A 24635-nucleotide genomic window follows, 5' to 3' on the forward strand; every position below is an offset into this window, starting at 1 on the left:
GGGTCCTGCGCAGTATCTTAGCTGTTCCCAGGACTGCGCTCTTCTGGACAGAGATCTCCGATGTTATTCCCGGGATCTGCTGGAGCCACTCGCCTAGCTTGGGAGTCACCGCACCTAGTGCTCCGATTACCACGGGGACCACCGTTACCTTCACCCTCCACATCCTCTCGAGCTCTTCTCTGAGCCCTTGGTATTTCTCCAGCTTCTCGTGTTCCTTCTTCCTGATATTGCTGTCATTCGGAACCGCTACATCGATCACTACGGCCGTCTTCTTCTGTTTGTCTACCACCACTATGTCCGGTTGGTTAGCCACCACCATTTTGTCCGTCTGTATCTGGAAGTCCCACAGGATCTTAGCTCGGTCATTCTCCACCACCCTTGGGGGCATCTCCCATTTTGACCTCGGGACTTCCAGGTTATACTCGGCACAGATGTTCCTGTACACTATGCCGGCCACTTGGTTATGGCGTTCCATGTATGCCTTGCCTGCTAGCATCTTGCACCCTGCTGTTATGTGCTGGATTGTCTCTGGGGCATCTTTACACAGCCTGCACCTGGGGTCTTGCCTGGTGTGATAGACCCCAGCCTCTATGGATCTTGTACTCAGAGCTTGTTCTTGTGCTGCCATGATTAGTGCCTCTGTGCTGTCTTTCAGTCCAGCTTTGTCCAGCCACTGGTAGGATTTCTGGATATCAGCCACCTCCTCTATCTGCCGGTGGTACATACCGTGCAGGGGCCTGTCCTTCCATGATGGTTCCTCGTCTCCCTCCTCTTTCTTGGGTTTCTGCTGCCTGAGGTATTCACTGAGCACTCGGTCAGTTGGGGCCATCTTCCCAATGTATTCTTGGATGTTCCTTGTCTCATCCTGGACTGTGGTGCTGACACTCACCAGTCCCCGGCCCCCTTCCTTCCGCTTAGCGTACAGCCTCAGGGTGCTGGACTTGGGGTGAAACCCTCCATGCATGGTCAGGAGCTTTCTTGTCTTTATGTCAGTGGCTTCTATCTCCTCCTTTGGCCAGCCTATTACCCCAACAGGGTACCTGATCACGGGCAGGGCGTACGTGTTGATGGCCCGGATCTTGTTCTTACCATTCAGCTGACTCCTCAGGACTTGCCTGACCCTCTGCAGGTACTTGGTGGTTGCAGCCTTTCTAGCGGCCTCTTCATGGTTCCCATTTGCCTGCGGGATCCCCAGGTACTTGTAACTGTCCTCTATGTCTGCAATGTTGCCTTCTGGTAGTTCAATCCCCTCAGTTCTGACTACCTTCCCTCTCTTTGTTACCATCCGACTACACTTCTCCAGTCCGAACGACATTCCAATGTCATTGCTGTATAGCCTGGTAGTGTGGATCAGTGAATCGATGTCTCGTTCACTCTTGGCATACAGCTTGATGTCATCCATGTACAGGAGGTGGCTGACAACTGCTCCGTTCCGTAGTCGGTATCCGTAGCCAGTCTTGTTAATGATCTCACTGAGGGGGTTCAGGCCTATGCAGAACAGCAGTGGGGACAGAGCATCTCCTTGGTAGATCCCGCACTTGATGGTAACTTGTGCTATGGGCTTGGAGTTGGCCTCTAGTGTTGTACGCCACATCCCCATTGAGTTCCTGATGAAGGCTCTTAGGGTCCCATTGATCTTGTACAATTCTAGGCATTCCAGTATCCAGCTGTGGGGCATTGAGTCATAGGCCTTCTTGTAATCAATCCAGGCAGTGCACAGGTTGGTCAGTCTGGTCTTGCAGTCTCGGCTGATTGTTCTGTCTACCAGTAGCTGGTGTTTTGCACCTCTGGTATTCTTGCCAATTCCTTTCTGTGTCCCGCTCATGTATTGACCCATGTGCCTGTTCATCTTAGCCGATATGATGCCTGACAGGAGCTTCCATGTAGTACTGAGGCAGGTTATTGGTCGGTAGTTGGAGGGGACCGGTCCCTTCTTGGGGTCCTTGGGGATCAGGACCGTCCGGCCTTCAGTTAGCCATTCCGGGTGTCTCTCGTTAACTAGCAGCTGGTTCATTTGTGCTGCCAGACGCTCGTGGAGTGCAGTCAGCTTCTTCAGCCAGTAGGCGTGAACCATGTCGGGCCCTGGTGCTGTCCAACTCTTCATACTGGAGACCCTTTCTTGGATATCTGCCACTGTGATGGTTACTGGACCCTGTTCAGGGAGGTCGCTGTGGTCTGCCCTCAGATCCACTAGCCACTGAGCATTGCCGTTATGGGTTGCATCCTTCTCCCATATGCTCTTCCAGTATTGCTCCGTCTCCAGTCTTGGTGGTGCTGTTCTCTTATTGTTCCCTTGCCACTGAGAGTACACCTTTGCTGGTTCTGTGGAGAACAGCTGGTTTATTCTCCTGCCTTCTATCTCTCTGGTGTACCTCCTCAAGCGGCTGGCCAAGGCTGTGAGTCTTTGCTTGGCAGTTTCCAAGGCCTCAGGTATGGACAGCTTGCTGTATTTCTTAGGCACCTTATTTGTCGCACCTTTCTGCAACTCCGTTAGTTGGCTAACCTCCCTCCGTGCTACTTTGATCTTGCCCTCTAGCCTCCTTCTCCATGGAGGGTACTGCCCCTTGTGGCTGTTCAACTTGTAGCCAAGCATCTCACTGATCACTGCTGCCGTATTGTAGATCAGCTTGTTAGTGTCGGTAATCGTGGTTGTAGGTATTGCCCGTAGTGCTGCATTAACATCATCTAGCAGCCCTTCTGAGGGTACTTCACGTAATCTTGGTAACCGGCTACGGGGGATCCAGGTTTCAAGCTTGGCCATGATCCTATTTTTCAGGTCAGCTCCTCTCGCACTCAACGATCCTTCTCCTATCGCACTTGGGGCTATGTACCCAATCTCGGGTGGGGGTGATGATATCTCCCCCCTGACCTGGCGTCCTGACTCCTCCTTGCCGTAGCATTTGTGTTGTACCTCGTCAATCTCTAGCTGTGAGAGCAGTCCCTTCTTTCGAATGTTGGAACACTGAGCTACTAGTTGTTTCGCCGTCATTGTGGATGTTGGGTATCGAAGAATCCATAGGTCCGTCATCCTATTCATGTAGCCCCTTCCGCCGGGGTTACTTGCGTAGTAGCATTCCAACAACGCCCTGTTTTCGTCCCTTGCCCACCGATGCCTTCTTGTTCCAGTAGCCCACTTTTCGTCAGGGTGCCCTGGTTCCTCAACACCTGACGCGGACCTTGTTGATCCGGGCGACGTCCGAGCCGGCATGCCTTCATATTTATCTGTCTCGCTCATGTCTGCGGTAGGCTTGCTTAGCATAGGGGGTCTAGCCTTAGGACCCTTACTGGATACAGACGCCCCAGGCAGGAATCGAACTTGCGATCCTCTGTTCCAAAGGCGTGTAGTTTAATATATATATATATATATATATATATATATATATATATATATATATATATATATATATATATATATATATATATATATATATATATATATATATATATATATATATAACAGTTCTGTAACTAACTTCGGTCGTTGCTGTGCTTTTTTTGGAAGTCGAATTTCCCAGAGGAACCCACCCGAGGGATTAATAAAGTTCTATCTTATCTCTCTCTCTTATCTTACCTTATCCCACAGTCCAGCCAATCATGCGATTCACATTCATATATACGCAGCTAATCCACATGGTTGAAAGGCTATGACAGCGTCCTTATGTGCCGACACCGGTGTTTTAGCGAGCAAAGCGGCGAGTGAAGCCACGTTAATGACAGCATGTACAACCATTGGAGATGTGAGCAGGACAGACGGAACAACTGACGGACAAAGTGTGGACTTTATACCAGTTTTTAAATTGTGTTGATCGGCCACGTAAAACCAGAGTTATGATAAAAATATCTGCAATGTTTGGTTTTCTTCCTGAATACTGTCGTTGTTTATATTTACTACAGGAAGAAACGGTAAAAACGGCGTTTTATAAGGAAAACGCTCGAAAGCCTGTGAACAAATGTACTATGTGGATCAATCAAAACGTGATATGGCAACATGGCATTTAGTTGTTTAGGGAGGGGGAAGTTTTAGGAGTGACGGCGTGTTTGAGATGTGAGAGATTTGTGACGTTTAGCGCAAATCTTGTGTAGTTAGTGTGTAGTTAGTGTGTAGTTAGTGTGTAGTTAGTGTGTAGTGTAGTCAATAGTTTTGTTGTGTGTCAGAACAATGAGGCGACTGCTGAGTGTTACAGGTGTTACAGCAGTGATACATCTCCTGTTGTCAGGCCTGCAGGTATCAGGCTGTTGTTCTCCTTCATCTCATAGTGGACAGAAATTATTTTTGGAGTGGCACAAATAATTTGTGTGGCATCAGATTTGATGCAGAACAGCTGATTGTTCTGTAAATAGTTTGAAATGTTTGTTTAAAAAACGCCTTGGCTGCATTTTTAGGTAAACAGCTGCAAAAACTTTGTTGTTTGTATGACAAACAACAACGTTACTTTTTTGAAGAAGTAACTATATAATTAATTGCCCAACATTGGTCATTATTTACTGTATTCTGCAGACCGAGTTACAGACTCTCTCCCAGACCACAGACTCAGACTCATAATACAAGTCAGAGCTTTACAGGGAGTGCAGAATTATTAGGCAAGTTGTATTTTTGAGGAATAATGTTATTATTGAACAACAACCATGTTCTCAATGAACCCAAAAAACTCATTAATATCAAAGCTGAATGTTTTTGGAAGTAGTTTTTAGTTTGTTTTTAGTTTTAGCTATTTTAGGGGGATATCTGTGTGTGCAGGTGACTATTACTGTGCAGAATTATTAGGCAACTTAACAAAAAACAAATATATACCCATTTCAATTATTTATTTTTACCAGTGAAACCAATATAACATCTCCACATTCACAAATATACATTTCTGACATTCAAAAACAAAACAAAAACAAATCAGCGACCAATATAGCCACCTTTCTTTGCAAGGACACTCAAAAGCCTGCCATCCATGGATTCTGTCAGTGTTTTGATCTGTTCACCATCAACATTGCGTGCAGCAGCAACCACAGCCTCCCAGACACTGTTCAGAGAGGTGTACTGTTTTCCCTCCTTGTAAATCTCACATTTGATGATGGACCACAGGTTCTCAATGGGGTTCAGATCAGGTGAACAAGGAGGCCATGTCATTAGTTTTTCTTCTTTTATACCCTTTCTTGCCAGCCACGCTGTGGAGTACTTGGACGCGTGTGATGGAGCATTGTCCTGCATGAAAATCATGTTTTTCTTGAAGGATGCAGACTTCTTCCTGTACCACTGCTTGAAGAAGGTGTCTTCCAGAAACTGGCAGTAGGACTGGGAGTTGAGCTTGACTCCATCCTCAACCCGAAAAGGCCCCACAAGCTCATCTTTGATGATACCAGCCCAAACCAGTACTCCACCTCCACCTTGCTGGCGTCTGAGTCGGACTGGAGCTCTCTGCCCTTTACCAATCCAGCCACGGGAATTGATTGAGAGGGTCTCACACATTTGACTTGCTTGCTGGTGCGCTTGATGATATCCATTGTCAATACAAGATTAGAGGCAAAGTTGTAAGAACCACAACTGATAATGGATCCAACTCTGTCAAGGCCTTCCACGTGTTTGGGGCACAAAATGATGCAGATGAAGCTGAAGATGAAGCAGACCCAGAAACTCTTGACCTGACTGACCATATTGACTACCATGAGGCAAGTGCAATTCTTGATGAAGACTCTGGTTTGGAGTATCAACTCCCGCCTCATCAGCGATGTGCATGTCACCTGCTAAACCTTGTGGCAACATCTGACGCTGCCCTAGCAGAGAGCATGAGTGACACCTACAAGAGGCTCTCCCGTGCAACCTTTGCAAAATGCCAGGCCATTTGGAACAAAACTGGCCGATCTCATTTGGCTAATGAAGTGGTAGAGGACAAGTGTGAGCTACAGATCATCTGTCCCAATGCAACACGGTGGAATTCAACCTACCTTGCCATTGAAAGGATAATACGCATCATTGATGAGAAGGAGGAAGATGCCATCAGGAGCATTTGTGAGTTCAAGGTGAAAATGTGAGTAAAATTGGACACCTACCAATATGGTTGCAAATTTTGTGAATTTTCCTTAATGTATGGTTAAAAACGTGAGCAGACTCTTAATATTAAATCAGAAGATCCCTATTATAGTCATGGTGGGTTTTGTTGTTGTGTCTTACAGGTTGAGTCCTGCAGAAGTTGCATTCCTAAGGGAGTACTGTACCACCATGAAGCCACTGGTGAAAGCTTCAAACATCCTTCAGTCTGAGTCCACTTCCTTTATGGGATGGCTCCTGCCAGTAATCCAACAACTACTGTCCAAACTTAGCAGGCTGGAGACATCAAGCATGACATGCGTGCCACTCATCAGAGCCCTGCAAAATGGCCTTCAAAAGCGTTTTGGACGATGATGGAGGATCCAGAGTTGGCTGCAGCTGCAGTCCTCTTACCCAAGTTCAAGACTTCCTGGACTGACAGAGCAGATGTAATAGAGGCTGGTAAGGATTCATGTGATCCCACTTTTGTGTAATCTTACATTTGAACACATGCTTAAGTGAGTATTTCACCTAATACGTTGTAAGTTATTGATGGTCTGTCCTGAATACTAAACAATCCTTTTTGAGAATTTGCCGATTTTAAATTTGTGTTCAGGAATAATCACTGAAATTTAAATAACAAAATTGTGTTATCTACTTGCAATTACAGCCTTGACATACATCAAACAACATCTTGAAACGACAGAGCATGAGAGTGAGGATCAGCAAAGAGAGTCATCTGATGAAGATGAATTCTTCTCCAGACCAAAGTGCAGCTGAGCTTGATGGTTATCTTGCTTGTGCCACAGACACCATGGAGCTGCTGCACTCCTCAGCCATCAAAAGCCTCTCTCTTAAACTGAACACAGCTCTGCCTGCTTCTGCTGCGTGTGAACGACTTTTTAGCTGTGCTGGTCTACTCTTCACAGCCAAACGAAGTCGGATTGCCTCTGTTAATTTAGAAAACCAGCTCGTGCTGAAACTGAACAAAAGGTTCAGAAAGTAAAGTGTGACAGAAACGCTAAGAGTTTAAGACACTTACCTGCCTGTTGTTCAGTGTATGGGGAAAAGTTTAAACGGTTCTACGCATGTTCAGAAACATTTTTGTCATTGTTTTAACAAACAAAATTCCTCCTTTTATATCTACATTTATTTACAAAACAAGTTACCTTTCTATACCTTGTTCATCTGAGAAATGTGCTTTGAACATAAATATTTATACTGGTGAATCGAGTCGAATGCCTGCTATTGACGACAGAATAAAACAGTCTGTTAAAAAGTTATTAATACTTACAGTAGTTTTTGAGAAGAGTACTTTGTACTTTTACTCAAGTATTTTTTTAACACCAGTACTTTTACTTGTAATTGAGTACAACTTAACCAGTGTAACAGTACTTGTACTTGAGTGAGTACTCTTTCCACCTCTGATTGCTAGTGATACTCAGGTCTATCTTATAAAGTCCTTTTTTTATTTAGACCTGGTTTAATTCTGGTATAGATTCAGTTGAATATTTGTATATAATCCCTGCAGCTGTCAGACTCTATAGCAGGGGTCACCAGCCTTTCTTAAAACTGAGAGCTAGATAAAACTGTGAACAGTTCATCTTTAGTTATATGATAATATATCTTGATATGCTGTCTTATCACAGGTTAATTTTTCAAAACAGGCCTGGGTCGTGTAGCAGCCAACAACTCCTCCAGAGAGGCCGTCCTGGTGAGGGAGAGGTTCAGGGCCCACTTCTCGGTGGAGGGGGCAGCGTCTTGGCAGCCAAAAGAAGCCTGTTTGAAGTCCCAGCAACTTCCCCACAACGGCTCTGAGCCACCCACAAACCTCTGAAGAGCGTTCCTGCCTGTTTTTAAATATTCTTAATAAATGGAGGTTGACTCCAAAATAAACTAACCTCTCTTTATTCTTTTAAATAATTGGTCTTCACTATGTTCCTATATAGCAGTATATTTTTTCATTAGTATAACATGAGATAAATTCTACATGTTTCAAGCTGTGTGCCAATATTTGCTGTGTAGTTGAACTGAGACATTAGTCATTAAATTTTTTTATTTGAAATAATATTAAAATTCTCAAACAGAAACACATTAAACATAAATATATCAAATATAAGTATTTACAGAGAGACAGGAATAAAAAGGACCCAGCTTAAAGTGTTAGAGCTTCAGGGAGAAGGAGGAGAAAACTACGAACATTGTTTCTGCCCTGCAGAGCTGCTGCCTCATCAGAAAACTACTGATCGCTCGGGTCCAATGTTTCCAAATTTAACACAGCTTAGCTGTTTTCAAAAACTAATTTCTAAATTTGAAATTTCACTAATACTCGTATCTGAGGCGGCATGCTCTCCAGAGCAGGAACAAGGCTGAGGAGGAAATGCTCCGTTGGAGACTGGTGTGGCCTCTTCAGGGACACCAGGATGGCCAGGTGATCACAAGGGGCGAGTAAAAAGTTATCAGTGCTGCGGTACATCTGATGCTACAATTACATAGCTGTGGGTGCGGCACATATTGAATGAAGAATGAAGGGCTTTGGCTGGACCTGCCCCTTTGACCTAGGTCAGAGCCACGTCACCAGGCTCCTGATTGGTTGTCGCGGCGCGACTTCACGCTGGAGTTCAGATTTTTCCAACTCGAGCGGTTGACACGATATGCGCGAATGCACAAAATGCACCACACAAACTGACGTGTGTATTTTTATTCGTGCGTTAAACGCGTCAGTTGCGCTACTAGGACACGCGACCACCACGTTTTCGTGGGAACCCCAGTCGCGCTTCATTACGCTTCTCCATTGACTTTACATGTAAACCTGACACTCTGGTCGCGTCTATCGCGTTCGGTGTGAACACACCGTTAGCTCTTTGGAGACTGACAGACGTCACTGACCTTGTTTCTTTGCTGTTTCACTCAAATCATATTTTTTTAAAAGCATTTTGTAGTTCATTCGGTTTTCTTTGGCTATTATTAGAATTTTATTAACATTTAAGTGTGACAAATCTACCAAAACCTAAGTTTTGTTTCCATTTATTTATTGATTGATTTATTAAGAATGTTTATAATTCTGTGGTATAGAAACATTGGAGAAGTTGAAGCTATAATGTTGTCCACCAACAGGGGGTGGTAGGGGACTGGATGAAGTGCTGAGGCCAGAGTATCATATATCACAAATTTAGAAGCCCAACAGTGGGTCTCTATGAAGCCAAAGTTCAGAGGTCAAAACTTTTCTGTTGTGATTCATTGGACTATTGATATGATTGCTGATATAGTAGACCATTTGTGTCGGTGCAACAGTTTAACTAGAATACATTTGCAGTGAGCATCTTTTGCAAATATATTAAAATGCTATTAAGTTTAAATTTGTGGTGTTAGGTCAGCTGGTGTTTCTAAATTGTTACCTGTTACTTTGACCAGGGCTGGACTGGGACAAAAAATGGGCCCGGGCATTTTGACTAGAGACCAGGTATTATAGGAAAAGCCATAAAGCCTTTGAATGAAAACGGACGCTGTTGTGACAGTGATGTACACTGTCTTGTTGGTATATGTATGATTTATATACATTGTATGTCATATAAAAACTTTGGTTGCAAGATTCAGATGATTATTTAATAAAAGTGAAACGTTTTAAATGAGAATAAGAAAGAAAAGTATGTCTTTGTGCCCCCTTTTCCTGTTAATGCCCTACCTGCCCCCCTGGCAAAAACTTTGCTAGATCCGCCCCTGCACAGTTACCAGCTGTCAGCTACATAGAAAAGGATCCTGGTGTTATTTGTCTCTCAGAAACAGATCATAACTTCAACTCATTCAGAAAGAGCCGGTTCTCTAAAAAGAGCCGGAAATCCCATCACTAGCGCCTATGGCCAGTCCAGCTATCCGGTCGTTAAGTGATGAATCCTACTTCCGGGCCTAAAGTAGTCTGCGTTTAATATGGCTTTTGTGTTGTTAACATGTTTAATGTTTTGTATTTTCTTCTATTTGATCTCAAAAAGCTCCTAAAACAGTCAGTGATCACTGTTGACATCCCTCAGCTTTTATTACCACTAATCATTTATTTAAGCTCAGTTTTTAAAACCTTAGGATGTAACTACAGCCCAGCCCATGCAGCAGTATATGAATGACTAACCTCGTATTGTGGATGGATTATCTCAGTTGTTCTCCTTTTTTTTTTTTTTTTCTTTTTGCCTGTCCCGTTTGGCTCTTTTGCCATCAGAATTGTTGTCTAAAGGCAAAGAAAGATGCCCAACGGATTTACTTTACCAAACTGACCATCCCAGCCTTGCCGTAATGGTCCATTTGATTCACCTTTTATTGTTTATTTTATTTTCACTTACTGAATACGGGACAGACTTGACTGGGGGAAAGAAGGGGAGAAAGAAAGAGGGAAAGAGAAACAGCTGAGAAGAGGGACGGGGGAGAAGGGCAAAAAACAAAAACCAACAGAACGGGCAGAAAAAAAAAAAAGAAAAAAAATGCATATATCAATCACCTGGATCACCTGCTGAGAAAGAAAAAAGAAAACAAGCAGAAGAGAACAAGAGTAATAGAATAAACAACATCACAATGATATATGGGAATATGACAGTAAATACTAAATGTTAAACATTATTGTGCAGCACATAAGATCAACAGAACACAGTGTGCTTTGAGGTAGGAGCCAAAAAGGGTGTAGTTTGTGGGTGTGATCACCCGTGTGTACACCTGTGAGCATGGACGCGCTTGTTTTTTGTTTTTTTAAAAGGTTCCTTCATGTAATGATCTGCTAGAGGGTGTGGGGGGGCCACAGCCCCGTCCTCCAGGGCGTGAAGCAGGTGTGGAGGAGATCAAAACTCCAGACATCCAGAGGCCCCCAGAACACAAGAGACCAAGGAAGACCAACAGAGGGGCAGCTGCGCCACTGTCCCGGAAAGAGCTGAGGAGAGTCCCAGATGAGGGCTCACTCAGCAGCCGCGGAGCAGAAGCCAGGGGGAGTTGCAGTGACGTGCCCGTGAGCTCCGCCGGCAGCCAGCCGTGCCTGAGTGACCGAGCCCCCGGCCTCTCGGCCTGGGGCACCCCACCTCCGAAGTGGCCCGAGCGAGCCCCAGGCTCCAGGCCCCGATAAGCGGCCGCCAAGGAGTGAGCCGGTGTGTACCTGGACGCCCATCCCCGGACACAAAGAACCACCAACACACCGATGTCTGAGGGAGTCCGCCACTGGCAGGGGAAGTGGTGGTAGGGGGAGATAGGCCTCCAAACCTTGGAGGGCCTAAGATGTCCCCAGAGAGGTGGCGTCTGATACCCAACCTGACATATAGACACAGACATACAGGCACACACAGACACAAACATCCATTCCCCCCCTCATGCTCTCATATGCACTTACTCCACACTCAACCAACGTGGAGACAGACATAAAGAGACGCTGTACACACGATCACACTCCCCAAGCGTACTCTACAAACCGGGTCTAGGTACCCTTGCCCCTGGAGGGGGGAACTGCACCCAGACCCAGGTGGTGTTACCCTTTTCCCTGCGGTGGGGGGAGGCAGACCGCCCCGACTCCGCAGGTCGCAGAGAATGGGGGTGGGAGAAGACTCCAAACCTCCCTCCACCTGCTCATTGTAGTGTTGATGCATGTGTGTTCTAAGGTGCATTTAAAACCCAGGAGGGCATGGAGCTACCTGCCAGAGAGCAGCAGGTAAGCGCATGGTCCCTCCTGCTAGCCCTCAATGTCTACGTGTATTTAACCTTGAGAGGTGGGCAACGACGCCAGGGGTGGGGTGTACACCCTGATGGTACTTTGGATTCCGTGTATCGTGCCCACCCCCAAGATCCTATATGTATGTGTAATGAGAGTGTGAGTAATGTGAATGTCTAAGTTGTGGGATAAAATTGAGGCAGAGGCAGCCAGAAGGGGACGGGGGGGTGTTCTCCTGGCTGAAGTTTGGTCCTTTTACAGCATCCTGCCATGCGATTACATTTGTTCCTGACCACCGAGAACACTCACGTTAACTTTTATCGAGTGGAAAAAAGTTAGCTTGTTTATATTATGCTAACATAGCTGTGTCGCTAGCGGTCATGTAGCACATCATTATATAGCAGCTAGCCAAACTTCAGTAACCCTACAAACGTCACTGCTGTTTAGTTTTCTGTCTTCATTTATGTTGGAAGTGATAGCAGAGCTGTATGGTTTTTTTTATTTTTATTTAATTGACATTTTGGAATCACTATACAATACCATCAACTTCAGCAATTTTTCAGTACATATATATATTTTTTCCCTATATTTAAACAACTAAAATAAGAATGAAAGAAGAAGAAGAGAAAGAAAAGAAAAAGAAGCAAAACAGGAAACAATAAATAAATAAAAAATACATAAGGAAAAAGGAAAGAAAAATAAATAAATAAATGTAGGGAGTGTGTTTTTGTTTCCATTAATGTAACTAATATTTCGTCTAGTCTTCTAGTAGTTAACAAAGTCAAAATCTAAAGCAAAAGCAAAAACTGGCCTGCGTTTTTTAATGTAGTCTATCCATTTCTTCCATCGTGATACAAACAGGTCCCTCTTGTAGTTCACATCTGCTGTCATTTTCTCCATTCTGTAAATGCCCATTGTGATGTTCATCCACATGTTCATAGTTGGGCTCTCTGAAGAAAGCCATTTTTTTGTGATGGCTTTTTTGCCTGCTGCCAGTAAAATATTAAACAAGTATTTATTGTTCTTTGTCCATCCTTCTGGCATAAGTCCAAAAACATAGTTTTACTTTCCAAAGGTAAATATCTTCCAAATGTCTCTTGTATTGCTGCATGTATTCCCTTCCAACAAGTTTTAATAACATGACAGTCCCAGAAAATATGATAGTGATTTGCATTTGTATTTCCACAATTTCTCCAGCAAGTGGGAGGCTTACCTTCATAGTGAGATTTTTGGTGAGGTGTAATAAAATATCTTATCAGGCTTTTCCACCCAAATTCCCTCCAGCTCTGTGAGCTGCTACATTTCCATTGATATGCCCATATTGTTGTCCATTCTTCCTCCTTTATTCCTCCCTCCATTTCCCAATTTGCTTTGCTATATAAGGTTGAGTGTAATTTCATATTTGTTAATCCTTTATAGAGGTCACCTATAATACCTCTATTTTTATTTGAACTGCCCTTTTAAATACGTCTAGCAGCTGTTTACTTAATCCAGCCTTAGCTTTTAGCTTTTTATTGACAAAATGCCTCATCTGTAGATATCTATAAAAATCCTGTGTTTCTAATGAATATTTATCTTTCATTTTATCAAAACTAATTAGTCTAATTAGAGCTATACGTTTGAATTTGTTTCCAAAACCCCGCAGTCAGGACATGCTATATTGTATTTAGATAGAAGCTAGCGAGCTAACTCCCTGCTAACTTCTAACTCCGTTAAATGTCATAAATTCCGTTTTCATGGATGCCTGGATGTTAAACTCAATTGTTACACCTGGTAGAGCAGAACGCTGATCATTTTATTAAAGATGAAAGACTTTAGACAGTTTTTCAACTCTCAGTAATGCCACAGTGATCGTTTGATATATGGACCTGCAGCGGAGTTTAGGCCCAGACACGGCTAGTGACGTCAGACTTAACGACCGGATGACTCTGACTCTGTTTCACGTGCCCACCCCCCCCGAACTGGATGGTTGGACGGGATTGGAACAAGTTGAAGCTATACTGTTGTCCACCACCAGAGGGTAATGTTTGACCGGATTAAAATGACGAGGCCAAAGTGCCACATCACAAGTTTTGAAGAATTCAACAGCACGTCTTTATAGTTAAAAATTCCAGGTGCAGGTGTGGTTCTCAACTGGCTCGTTGGTCTAGGGGTATGATTCTCGCTTTGGGTGCGAGAGGTCCCGGGTTCAAATCCCGGACGAGCCCTTACTTTTTCTTCTTTCTTTTTCTTTTTTACAAAGACAGACTGTTGATGATCACTTTATGAAAACACACAACAACAGCAATCATTACTTTTCTCATGCAGTTGGACTTGACTTTTGTGACTGTGAAGAGAGTTATTTAACATATTTAATTATTCTCTAACCACACAGAACTTATCAGTACTTCTAAATTAGAAATTTAGAAAATAGAAATTTAGAAGTAAGTGGTTAAAAAAAATGTATATTGCTTACAAATTTTGAGTGGAAAATTTGATGAGGAGTTAAGTTATTAAGTTTTTCTTCAATTTTTAAAGTTCAAAAACCAAGTGGCAAAGTTATTATAGATGTTTTTTCATGGTTGTGTTTTGTTTTACGTGTGTTAGTGTAATTCATTTATGATATTATGTATGTAAAAAGTGCAGATGTAACAAGCTTAAGTTTCCGCCTACACCTTTTCAATGAAAAATCTGAGATTGTCCCACTGAATTGAATCCTTAGTTGTCAGAATGTATTTATTTATTTACTAAAACGCCTGTTGTTGTTGTTGTTGGTGGTGGTGGGATTTTATTTTATTTTTTAAACTACTAATAAAATAAACGTAGAGACACCGTGGGCCGATCATGTGGTAGTCCTTAGGAGCACAGAATTCTGATCTGATCCCCATTTGGACAGGTGATGAGATAGTTTTGACTGACAGGCTGGTAGAAGAGGTTAGGCAGAAGTCTCTGTGGACCATGATGTTCACAGACAACATTGTTATCTGTAGTGATAGTCTGGAGGGGTAGAGGTGTGCCGTGGAATCAAAGTCAGTAGAAACGAAACAGAACACACACGTGTGTGAGGCAGGTAGAGTGTGTTAAGATGAGCGTCAGGGGTGATTGGTAACAGTAGTGAAATAGACCGTTTGCAAGATGGTAGTGAGACTTGTTGTGATATGTGGCAGTAGAAATATGAAAAAAGACAGGCGGATGAGTTGGAGGTGGCAGAATTGAGATAGTAAGATTATGAGTGGGAGTGACAAGACAAGATTAAAAATGAGTATATTAGAGGTCCAATACATCCACAGTCCCGCCTCTGCACAAGGATCTTGAAGATGGAGCTCCCAAACTGAAGGAATAGAGGAAGATAGCAAAGCAGGTTCGTGGATATATTGAAGAAGGACATGAAGTGGGTTGAGGTGACACAATATTAGGAAGAGGTTAAGATGAAGGAAGGTGATCTGTTGAAAGAAGAAGAAGAAATGCATTTTTCTTCCATGTATAGCAACATTAGCCCACTGCAACTCTGAGTTGTGTAATTTATTTTGAAAACAGCAGACCGGATGTTGGCAGCTAGTCGACTTCCTGTGGCCGTGTTATCATTTTATCCAGGTAGCTCATTTGCGACTGGATTCTTTGGAACAAAAATCGAAGTTTTGCTGCTAACGCGTGGGCCTGGTACGTTTGTCACAAATTAGTGATGTCTTTTGTTGTTGGGCCGTCAGTAGTTTGGACTTGTTTCCTGCGAGTTCCAAGACATCGACGTTAATGTCAGCTAGTTGTGCTAGCTTTCCATGCGTTTAAGTCCAATATTTCTTTCAGCAGAAAGCACCATGCCGTACTTGGTGTTTATGCAGGGCTTACGACGTGTGAAGGTGTCGGGTGTGGTGTCTTATGGTTGGTTAAATGCCATTCTTCTGGAGCAAACGACGGGGAGATTAGCCAGATGAAAAGCTTTAGCTTGCGACTCCTTGTTGCTAGGCAACGGAAGTCGCCTGTGGCTGGCTGAGCTAAAGCCTGTAATTACATTAGTGTGGCAAAGTTACTCATCACCTTTTGCTTATTTTTAGGCAACCTTCTCGTCTTGTGTGTGAGATATTTGATTCTCAGTAAGTTCTCATCTCTATATTAAGACCAGAGTAAGCATCATGCTGGTCCCCATATTCACTCTGAAGCTGAACCACAAGATTAACCCTCGCATGGTGACTATTGGGCAGTTTGATGGGGTTCATCCATGCCTTACTGCCGCCACGCAGGCTGGAAAGGTGAGGGAAATAAATGTTTGCAAAATCCTCACAGTTATGTGATAAATATCATCCATGCTGTAGGAAAATTACTATCATGTTTTTGTGACCCGATGAGAGTGAAAACAGCCAAGTATTTGCCCTCTTCATGATTTCTTTTTTGATCGTACTTGTCACAGTTACCTGGTTCACGCTAATAGCTAATTTTAATGTTAGACAATTAGAACCTCAGTAAATACAAAATGCAGTTTTCAAATGATGATTTCATTTACCCAAACTTATCTGGCTCTGTGTGGAAAAGAACTGCTGACTCTCTGGAGCATTTGGCAGTTCCCTACTCTCTTGTTGTCTTTCTCATTAAAAGGTTTTCATTCACAATCCCCACACCCGTGGCCAGAGACCTGTGGCTCACCGACTGAGCCAGAGTGCCCAAGACTCTGACATTTCTCTGCTCAACATCAATCAGGCAGTCACCTGTTTGGCTGCAGGAAGACTGGGACCAAATACTACTGGGGACACACTGTTGGTGGGATCCCAGACAAACCTGTTGGCTTATGATGTCCATGACAATGCTGACATATTTTACAGAGAGGTGAGTAAAGTCAGGAAAAATATTGGAACTGGGTCTCCAAAAGTTGATTCTGTTCATCTGGACGCAGCGTTTTGTGGGAGAAACGTTTCGTCACTCATCCAGGCGACTTCTTCAGTCTCAGCTGACTGCAGGTGTCAATCTCATAAACAGGACATTTGCATAATGACTGAAACCAGCCCACTGAAGGAACAATGGGCTGGGAGGTCAGTTCCTTAATCTTAATTATGCAAATTCTCATGACCATTGACCAACAACCACTGATCAATAACCACTGATCAAAGCCCACTGATCAATGGCCATGAGTACCATTCACAGAGAGTTGGGGAATGGCTGCAATCACAGCATTGTAAGATGGTGACAGATGTACCCTTAGGCCCCCTCCTCGAATCAGGAGGTTTCAGTCATTATGCAAATGTCCTGTTTATAAGATTGGGGAGACCTGCAGTCAGCTGAGACTGAAGACGTCACCTGGATGAGTGACGAAACGTTTCTCCCACAAAACGCTGCGTCCAGATGAAATGTATCAACTTTTGGAGATTTACTTTCCTGGATGATTGAGAATGCATCAAGACATTGGAACTGGGTGTTGTGACTTGTGTTATTCTATATTTAAATCAGGATTCAAACAATTCTTAATTAGTTCTGTTGATTTCAGCTTTTTTATATGTAATTTGGTTTAAAAAGTGACAGAATTACTGATTAATCCAGCTGATGCCACAACCTGACTGACTCAGCTAATTATACAGTTGTGACAAGTAAAAATCTCTGCTTCATAGTAGAGGTGGGAATCACCAAACATGCCACGATACGATATTATCACAATACTTAACGCACGATACGATATTATTGCAATTTTTTAAAAAAATTTGCGATATTCAGATTCTGTACATGAAGGTAAACTTCACCAATATTAATTTTATCTAATATCAAAGTCTCGCACTCAGTCTTTCTCTCGTTTCAGTTTTATTGTTGACAAACTGAACGGTTTGTATTACAGTCTAGTCCAACTTAACTGAATGCAACCATCTGGTACAATTATAGCTATTCTGAACTATGCAATTTATGAAAACTATGCAGCCCCTTCAGCAACTGAAGAATTTGAAAGTAAATTAAAACAAAATATAATTTTGCATTAAATAAAAAAGTTTTACACTTAATTAAAATAAAACATGTCTTAAATTAAAATAAGTAAACTGTCACGTTTATTGCTGCCAAAAACAAGTTAAACACATTTGGACAGTGAAGGAATGTCAGGATTCTTGCTCAGAAAAAGGATCAACATGCTCTGAAGTCAGAGCACAAAAACCTTTTTGTAACAAAATATCGATTTCTGCCGTCCCTGTATCGATACATTATTAGCAAACAAAATATCACGATACTACACAGCATCGATTTTTCCCCCCACCCCTACTTCATAGTAACAGTCACAAAATGAAAAGTGGCTCGATTATAAATGCTTTGCCCAAAACGATGTGAAGCTGGCTTGTATTTAAACGTGCTTCTTCTCTGTGTGCAGGTGACAGATGGAGCTAATGCCATCGCGTTGGGGAAACTTGGGGACATCCCCTCTCCTCTTGCTATCATTGGAGGGAACTGTGCCTTGCAAGGCTTTGACTATCAGGGCAATGACCACTTTTGGACGGTAAGAAAATCTGGTTTTCTTGGTCTAAAATCATGAATGTTTACATATTTTTCACATATTTATAAAAAAATTGTGCTCCACTTGATCTTAAACTACATCTTCTTAGGTCACTGGAGATAATGTCAGGTCTCTGGTGCTCTGTGACTTCACTGGAGATGGAAAAAACGAGGTAAGTCTTGACTGCCCAGTAGTCGGGGAGCTTTCCACTTAACACACTACAATTTCAGTAACAGAGCATCTTACAGTTCTGTTATAAATATAGGTATGAAATTAATTCATACAAATATGACTGGAGGGTCTTTAACTTACAATACAAACTGCCCTGAGGTGACTGTTGTTGTCATTTGGTGCCATATAAATAAAGCTGGCTGTTGTTGCTGTTGTACTCACAGCTCCTGGTGGGGTCTGAGGATTTTGACATCAGAGTGTTCAAAGAGGATGAACTTGTGTCAGAGATGACTGAGAATGAGGTAAAATGAGGGTGCAATGCGTAGCTTGGTAACTGCTAGCTTGATCATGTTGTGTTACATGTTTTTAATGTGCTTTGTGCACAAGAAGCAATAATAAAACACTTTGCACTTGTAGCACTAATGTGTTGTACAATTTCTTATCTGTGTGTCTTGCTCCAACAGACAGTAACATCTTTGTGCCATATGCACGGCAGCAGGTTTGGTTATGCTCTGGCTAATGGCACTGTCGGTGTGTATGACCGCGCTGCCCGCTACTGGAGAATCAAGGTACCGTAATCATCTTCATACGTTCTTCATTTCTTTGGCGTCTCTCCTTCTTTTCATTTTGTTTTTGTACTTTTTATGTTTCCTAAAAGTTCAAAACTTTGAGATTATTCTGCAATAAACATTTAATTAATCCAAATGTTCTTGTTTTTTTCAATTCATTTATAACCAGATAATGTCAAACTGTATCTGTTCTGTGAATGTGGTTTAGATGAGATAGATCTTTATTGTCACTGTTACAAGAACAATGGACGGCAGTTTGGCATCTCTCCATTAGCAATATGTAGATTTGTTACATTAAAGTTACTTTAGAATAAAAGATGCACAGATATATACAGTTGGTGGTGCACATTGAGTAAGAGGTAGGAATGTCGGTTGCATTATACTATAATAAGTCTGCTTTATAAATACAGGTAGGAATGTTATTTATAACTACAGTGAAAATGTAAATAAATGTTAGCAGCACAGTTGACCTTGAGTCAGGGTGGAGGTGGGGCATGTTTGACAGCGTGCGGGTAAAACCCTTTATTGAGTCTGTTTGTCTTTGACCTGATCGACCTGTAGCCTTTACTGGGGGGTCCAGAGTGCCATGATGATACTGACTCTCCGCTCAAGTCTGCCAGTATAAATGTCTCTGACGGGGATTAGTGTAGTAGTAACAAATACTACTTGTAACATGACTAATAGTCATTTGTAGGACGTCCATGAACGATGGAACCCTCTCAGTGTTACCTTTCACAGCATGAAGATTTAGGGACAGTAGTGCATTGCTCACCTGCAGTTTGAACCTGATGAGTAAAGACAGTTTTGGCTGGGATTAAATGTAAATAATTCAGTTCTCTACTGTGTAATGTGCTCTTTTCTCCTCACTTAGTCCAAGAATCATGCAATGAGCATCTTTGCATTTGACTTGAATGCCGATGGGGTTGTGGAGCTCATCACTGGTTGGTCCAATGGAAAGGTGAGTACACAACTGTTATCCACAAACTACTTCTTACTGTTTTAACATGGGATTTTTTCAAAATGATTTTGTGGGACAACAACTGGCAAGGATTCGGTGTGCTTTTTATGTCAGATTGACGCTCGCAGCGACCGCACTGGTGAGGTCATTTTCAAAGACAACTTCTCTTCTTCTGTGGCTGGAGTAGTGGAGGGAGACTACAGGCTGGATGGACAGAAACAACTCATCTGCACCTCTACAGAAGGAGAAGGTAAGTCTGTGTGTGAGAACTGGTTGAAAATGGACATTTGTACATTTCCTTGTGTGTTTTCTGTGAACACGGACAAGCCAGGTATAATTTCAAAGACTGACACTGTGAGCTCATAAGAGGATGTTGCTATACTTGTCAATGTGTTTGTAGTTCGTGGTTATCTGCCAGCCAGTAAAGACCTAAAAGGGAATCTCATGGACACGAGTGCCGAGCAGGACCTTGTTCGAGAGCTCAGCCAGCGCAGACAGAATCTGCTGCTGGAGCTTCGCAACTACGAGGAGAATGCCAAGGTGATTTATTCAGTCACAATAAACTGACGGGGATTTAAGAGGCACGCATCTGGTGATGTTTGTGGGTTCTACATTTCAGCAGGCACACAGTGGCTTTACATTTATGGTACCAATAATTTAAAAAGCTCTTCTTAAACGTTAACGAAAGATCTTTATAAAAACCCTAGAACTGGAGCACACTGCTTTGCAGACAGGCGCCACTACAGTTTAACATGCACCTTTGAGGCAGCTGTTTGTAATTGTGTTAAAGAGTTTTTGTTATTGATTTATCCATGTTAATAAAAAGTCTGATCTGTGGAAGCAACGTTTCTGATCGAATGTAGTCACAACTGTGTGTTCTGAAAGAATTTCTGGGCTCAGCCTGTGTGAGGAGTCATAAACTCTGCTCTTATTTCAGGGTGTGTCAGAGACACACAGTGGGATGGGAGTCATACCAGCCAACACTCAGCTCCAGACAGCACTGTCAGTGAAAGCTGCTACAGAGACCCAGAAGGCTCATGTGGAGCTCAGCATTTCAACACCAAATGGTAGAGTTGGTTAGCGCGTCTCACCGTTTATTGAGTGTTTGCGTATAAGTTGCTGAGTCTCTCCTTGATCTTTTACAGAGACTGTTATCCGTGCAGTGCTCATCTTTGCAGAAGGCATATTTGAGGGTGAGAGTCACGTTGTCCACCCCAGTGCTCAAAGCCTGTCTGGTTGTGTCAGAGTCCCCATTGTGCCCCCAAAGGATATACCAGTGGATCTGCACATCAAAGCCTTTGTTGGAGGGAGAACTAGGTAAGCTCTGCGAGTAATGAGTCTTTTTCTAATGCAGTTAACAACGCCGCTCTCATTCTCACGTCATCCTGTTCTTTTCGTCCTCGTTAGCACTCAGTTCCACGTGTTTGAAATCACTCGTCAGCTGCCTCGTTTCTCCATGTACGACCTCGCTGTCGACTCGTCGGCTGCACAGCCCACAGGGAGGGTCGCCTTCAGCATCAACGATCGACAGCAGAGGGTAGGCTGTCGCACGATCATCTGCATTTATAAAATCTAATTCTGCTCCGTATGTTAATACATGTTTAATGTTGCACTTTTTTTATCCTGTTTTGAGCCAGCTGCAGTGAAATGTCCTTCCTTGTAATAAGTTAATATACTGTGTTGTGTTGTTTGTTACGTTGTGATGTGTCATATCGTGTCGTGTTGTGTTATATGTAGTGCCGACGTAGGACAGTTTTTCCAATTTCATTGTACTACTGTACTATGTATGACTGTGCAATGACAATAAAGAGTTATCTTATCTTATCTTATCTTATCTTGTACACTTGCTGTATATTGAATGATTATAAATGTGTCTCCTGTTTAATCCTCGGCTCTGTGTCATTGTGTTCTTGTGTAGGTGGTGATGTGGCTGAATCAGAATTTCCTGCTTCCAGAGGGAGAGGAGAGTCCCGATGTTACCTTCAGTTCACTAAGAGGTGGGGGGCTGTTGTCCTTCAGCATGGCCAGCAGTGGACAGGTACACATCAACACTGCTGTGTGAAAAATATACAATACAATAAAATATCCACAGCACTCATTTGTTTCTTATATGAACTTAGAGACTTGCTCTGTCATTAGTTTATATGTATTTTAAGAACAATAATAATTTGTAATGTGTCCAATCAGATCACCATAAGAACTGATGATATTGACCTAGCAGGAGATCTGATCCAATCATTAGCCTCCTTCCTGGCAATTGAGGACCTGTCAGCAGAAGCGGACTTCCCCACATATTTTGAGGAGCTACACACTACGCTCACTGAGGTTTGGCTCAGGTTTCATCTGCTCTCTGTCAAACGTTCAGGACAGCCTGGGTCAGTAGCAATAAAAGTCCAAATTCTTGAGATTAGAAGGTGTGGACCAAAACTTTAGTCCCTGTAGTCTATCTCCTAAACTACAGGCCAAAAATAGGTCAGCTGAATTTAAGGTGACCTGTACGTTTAAATGTGTTTCCTAGGTGGACGAGTTCCATTCTGTCCACCAGAAACTAACTGCAGCTATGGCTGACCACTCCAACTACATTAGAAACATGCTGGTGCAAGCAGAGGACGCGCGCCTAATGGGTGACATGTGAGTTATCTCAGTATTTTACTTCGTAATACTTGCAGCCATATTGCTACATTATTGTTGAATTATCTGGACTTGTATGTGCAGCACAGTGGCGCGGTGGTTAGCACTGTTGCTGCACAGCAAGAAGGTCCTGAGTTCAATTCCACCGTCTCCACCACCTGTGTAGAGTTCGCATGTTCTCCTCGTGTTTGCGTGGGTTCTCTCCGGGTACTCCGGCTTACTTAATTGAATGTGAGTGTGAATTGTTGTCTGTCTCTGTATGTTAGCCTGATGACAGCTGGGATAGGCTCCAGCAACCCTTAAAAGGATAAGCGGAAGCGAATGGATGTATGTGCCCTGAAAGGCGTGTGTTTCATTCACTGCAGCCATGGTAGAAATAAAATCCTGGGTTCTCTCTCTTTGTTGTGAGCAGTTTGATTTATTTATTCGTGTTTTTATTCCCCTACAGGTAAACATATCTAATAGTTTTGGTGATCTAGCTTCAGGAATTTACTAATGATACGAGTCCTTTATTAAGGTGATAGTTATTATTCTCTCACTGATGCGTTCAAAAAGCGCGGCAAACAGAAATCCATAAATGGATCAGAGGACTGACGGCACTGACCGAGACGATGGCGGTAGTCAAGCGCTGCACCGAGGCAGCGTTACATTTCCAGGGACGTGCACGTCAGATAACGGCATAGGTTATGGCGTAGGGTTGCACAGGGGTTTGCAGTCTTGACATACCTACAGCATAGATTTAACGCAGAAGAATAAAACCTGTTACAGTATCATTTCATTCATGTCAGTTCTTCTATCATGAAACTGCAAAAACTTCCTTCTTTTCCTCACATCTTTGTTCGTTTCCACCGTAGGACAACTATGAAGAAGCGCTACAGAGAGCTGTATGATCTAAACCGGGATCTAATCAATGAGTACAAGATCCGCTCAAACAACCACAATGCTCTTCTGGCTTGTCTCAAGTCTGTCAACCAAGCCATACAGCGAGCCGGCAGGCTTCGAGGTAAGTCTGACAAGCACTACTTCTTAACATAGCAGCACTGTTTGTTAACTACCTCCAATTGAACCAGGGGAGAAGATGATATATTAAGCGTATCTGCCTCTGTGTATGCTTCTCTGCAGTGGGTAAGCCCAAGAACCAAGTGATCTCTGCCTGTCGAGACGCCATCAAAAGCAATAACGTCAACGCGCTTTTCAGGATCATGAGGGCTGGCACCGCATCCTCCTGAGAGTGGAAGGATGAGGGACGCGGGAGCGGACTAGAGAAGTTTACAGTCAGCACGTGTAATAACTGTAATGAGGCCAGCGAGTACGTTTGGAGCAAGAACAGCAGGAGATAGGCAGAGACACTGAAGCGGCATTAATCCACGACTCAGTTTTAAGCAACATTTGGCACCAGCTTCTTGAAATTGGAATTCAGCCAACACAAATATAATGGTGACCTCAGACTTTGTGCAAAATTGTCGGGCTGATTGGAAGGGCTTCAGCTAGTGCGCTGGAGTTTACCTAAATCACTAACCTGCGTGAGCAGCCATTTACTCACTTTAGTCAGAAGTTAAGACAAACAGAAGGACTCGAGTATGACGCCAATTTCATGCATTTGTGGTGACCTGTCCCAGACAGTCTGAGAAAACGAGTGTGCCGGTTTCATTCAGCTGACCGTAAAGTCACCGGTGGCATGGACCTTCACGCTCGGCCTCGGCTCTCAGCTGCTGCGTGTTCGTGTGGCATTTGTAGCCAAAGAAAACTGTCTAACTTGTTTACTTTTTGTAGACTGTATTCAGAAAGTGCACATGTAACTTTGTGTTTGTGGAAAAATTGTTATTAAATTACATTTTAAACATTTATAACTTTTGGCTGATTTTTTTTACAGTACCTATAAAGGGAGGGTTTATTTCTAGATGGATTTGAGACGTTTATATCAAATCAAAAGAGAGCAGGTAAACATTTTAAATACTGATGTGTTTAGACAAATGCTCCAACATTATTTAGTCTGCTTTACAGGCAAGTTTCCAAAAACATGAATAAATAAACATGGTGTGGTAAGCCCCGCCCTCTGTTCAAAGATGGTCGCTCACAGTGGACGTAGGCTGTATCCCAACTCAGGGGCTGTGTCCCAATTAAGAGTCCGCACGCTTGAAGTACGCATTTTAAGTGCGGTTACGTCACCGCCACGC

General features: G+C 43.0%; 1 protein-coding gene and 1 non-coding gene across 4 annotated transcripts; both read left to right on the forward strand.

Moving 5' to 3' along the window:
* Window positions 1-13828: 13828 nt before the first annotated feature.
* On the forward strand, window positions 13829-13900 carry trnap-ugg (transfer RNA proline (anticodon UGG)). The gene has a single exon. It is a non-coding gene; the product is annotated as a tRNA-Pro (tRNA).
* Window positions 13901-15216: 1316 nt separating this feature from the next.
* bbs2 (Bardet-Biedl syndrome 2) lies at window positions 15217-24308 on the forward strand. 3 transcript variants are annotated; one of them, XM_085411525.1, is made up of 18 exons: window positions 15217-15332; window positions 15788-15919; window positions 16263-16490; window positions 18007-18132; window positions 18239-18301; window positions 18525-18602; window positions 18765-18869; window positions 19741-19827; window positions 19942-20077; window positions 20228-20367; window positions 20765-20894; window positions 20973-21144; window positions 21235-21364; window positions 21746-21865; window positions 22015-22152; window positions 22346-22458; window positions 23313-23461; window positions 23581-24308. In XM_085411525.1, the coding sequence occupies exons 2-18, from the start codon at window positions 15803-15805 to the stop codon at window positions 23685-23687; spliced, it is 2139 nt and encodes a 712-aa protein (XP_085267651.1). In that variant the 5' UTR covers window positions 15217-15332; window positions 15788-15802; the 3' UTR covers window positions 23688-24308. The 3 variants fall into 3 exon arrangements, with proteins under 3 accessions (XP_085267651.1, XP_085267653.1, XP_085267652.1); XM_085411527.1 differs by having other exon boundaries at window positions 15226-15332; window positions 15725-15919; XM_085411526.1 differs by lacking the exon at window positions 15217-15332 and having other exon boundaries at window positions 15339-15919.
* The last annotated feature ends 327 nt before the right edge of the window (window positions 24309-24635 follow it).

This window comes from Rhamphochromis longiceps, linkage group LG7 (genome assembly GCF_057381845.1).
Source record: "Rhamphochromis longiceps isolate RC_006_pf linkage group LG7, R_longiceps_female_GT1.1, whole genome shotgun sequence".
NCBI lineage: Eukaryota > Metazoa > Chordata > Actinopteri > Cichliformes > Cichlidae > Rhamphochromis > Rhamphochromis longiceps.

Excerpts from the sequence above, each read along its gene's own strand:
- bbs2 (XM_085411525.1), top strand. The coding sequence starts at position 15,803 with ATGCTGGTCCCCATATTCACTCTGAAGCTGAACCACAAGATTAACCCT. Across the intron at positions 20,078-20,227 it reads CACCTCTACAGAAGGAGAAG|TTCGTGGTTATCTGCCAGCC; the intron begins GTAAGTCTGTGT and ends ATGTGTTTGTAG. Across the intron at positions 22,153-22,345 it reads TACACACTACGCTCACTGAG|GTGGACGAGTTCCATTCTGT; the intron begins GTTTGGCTCAGG and ends TGTGTTTCCTAG.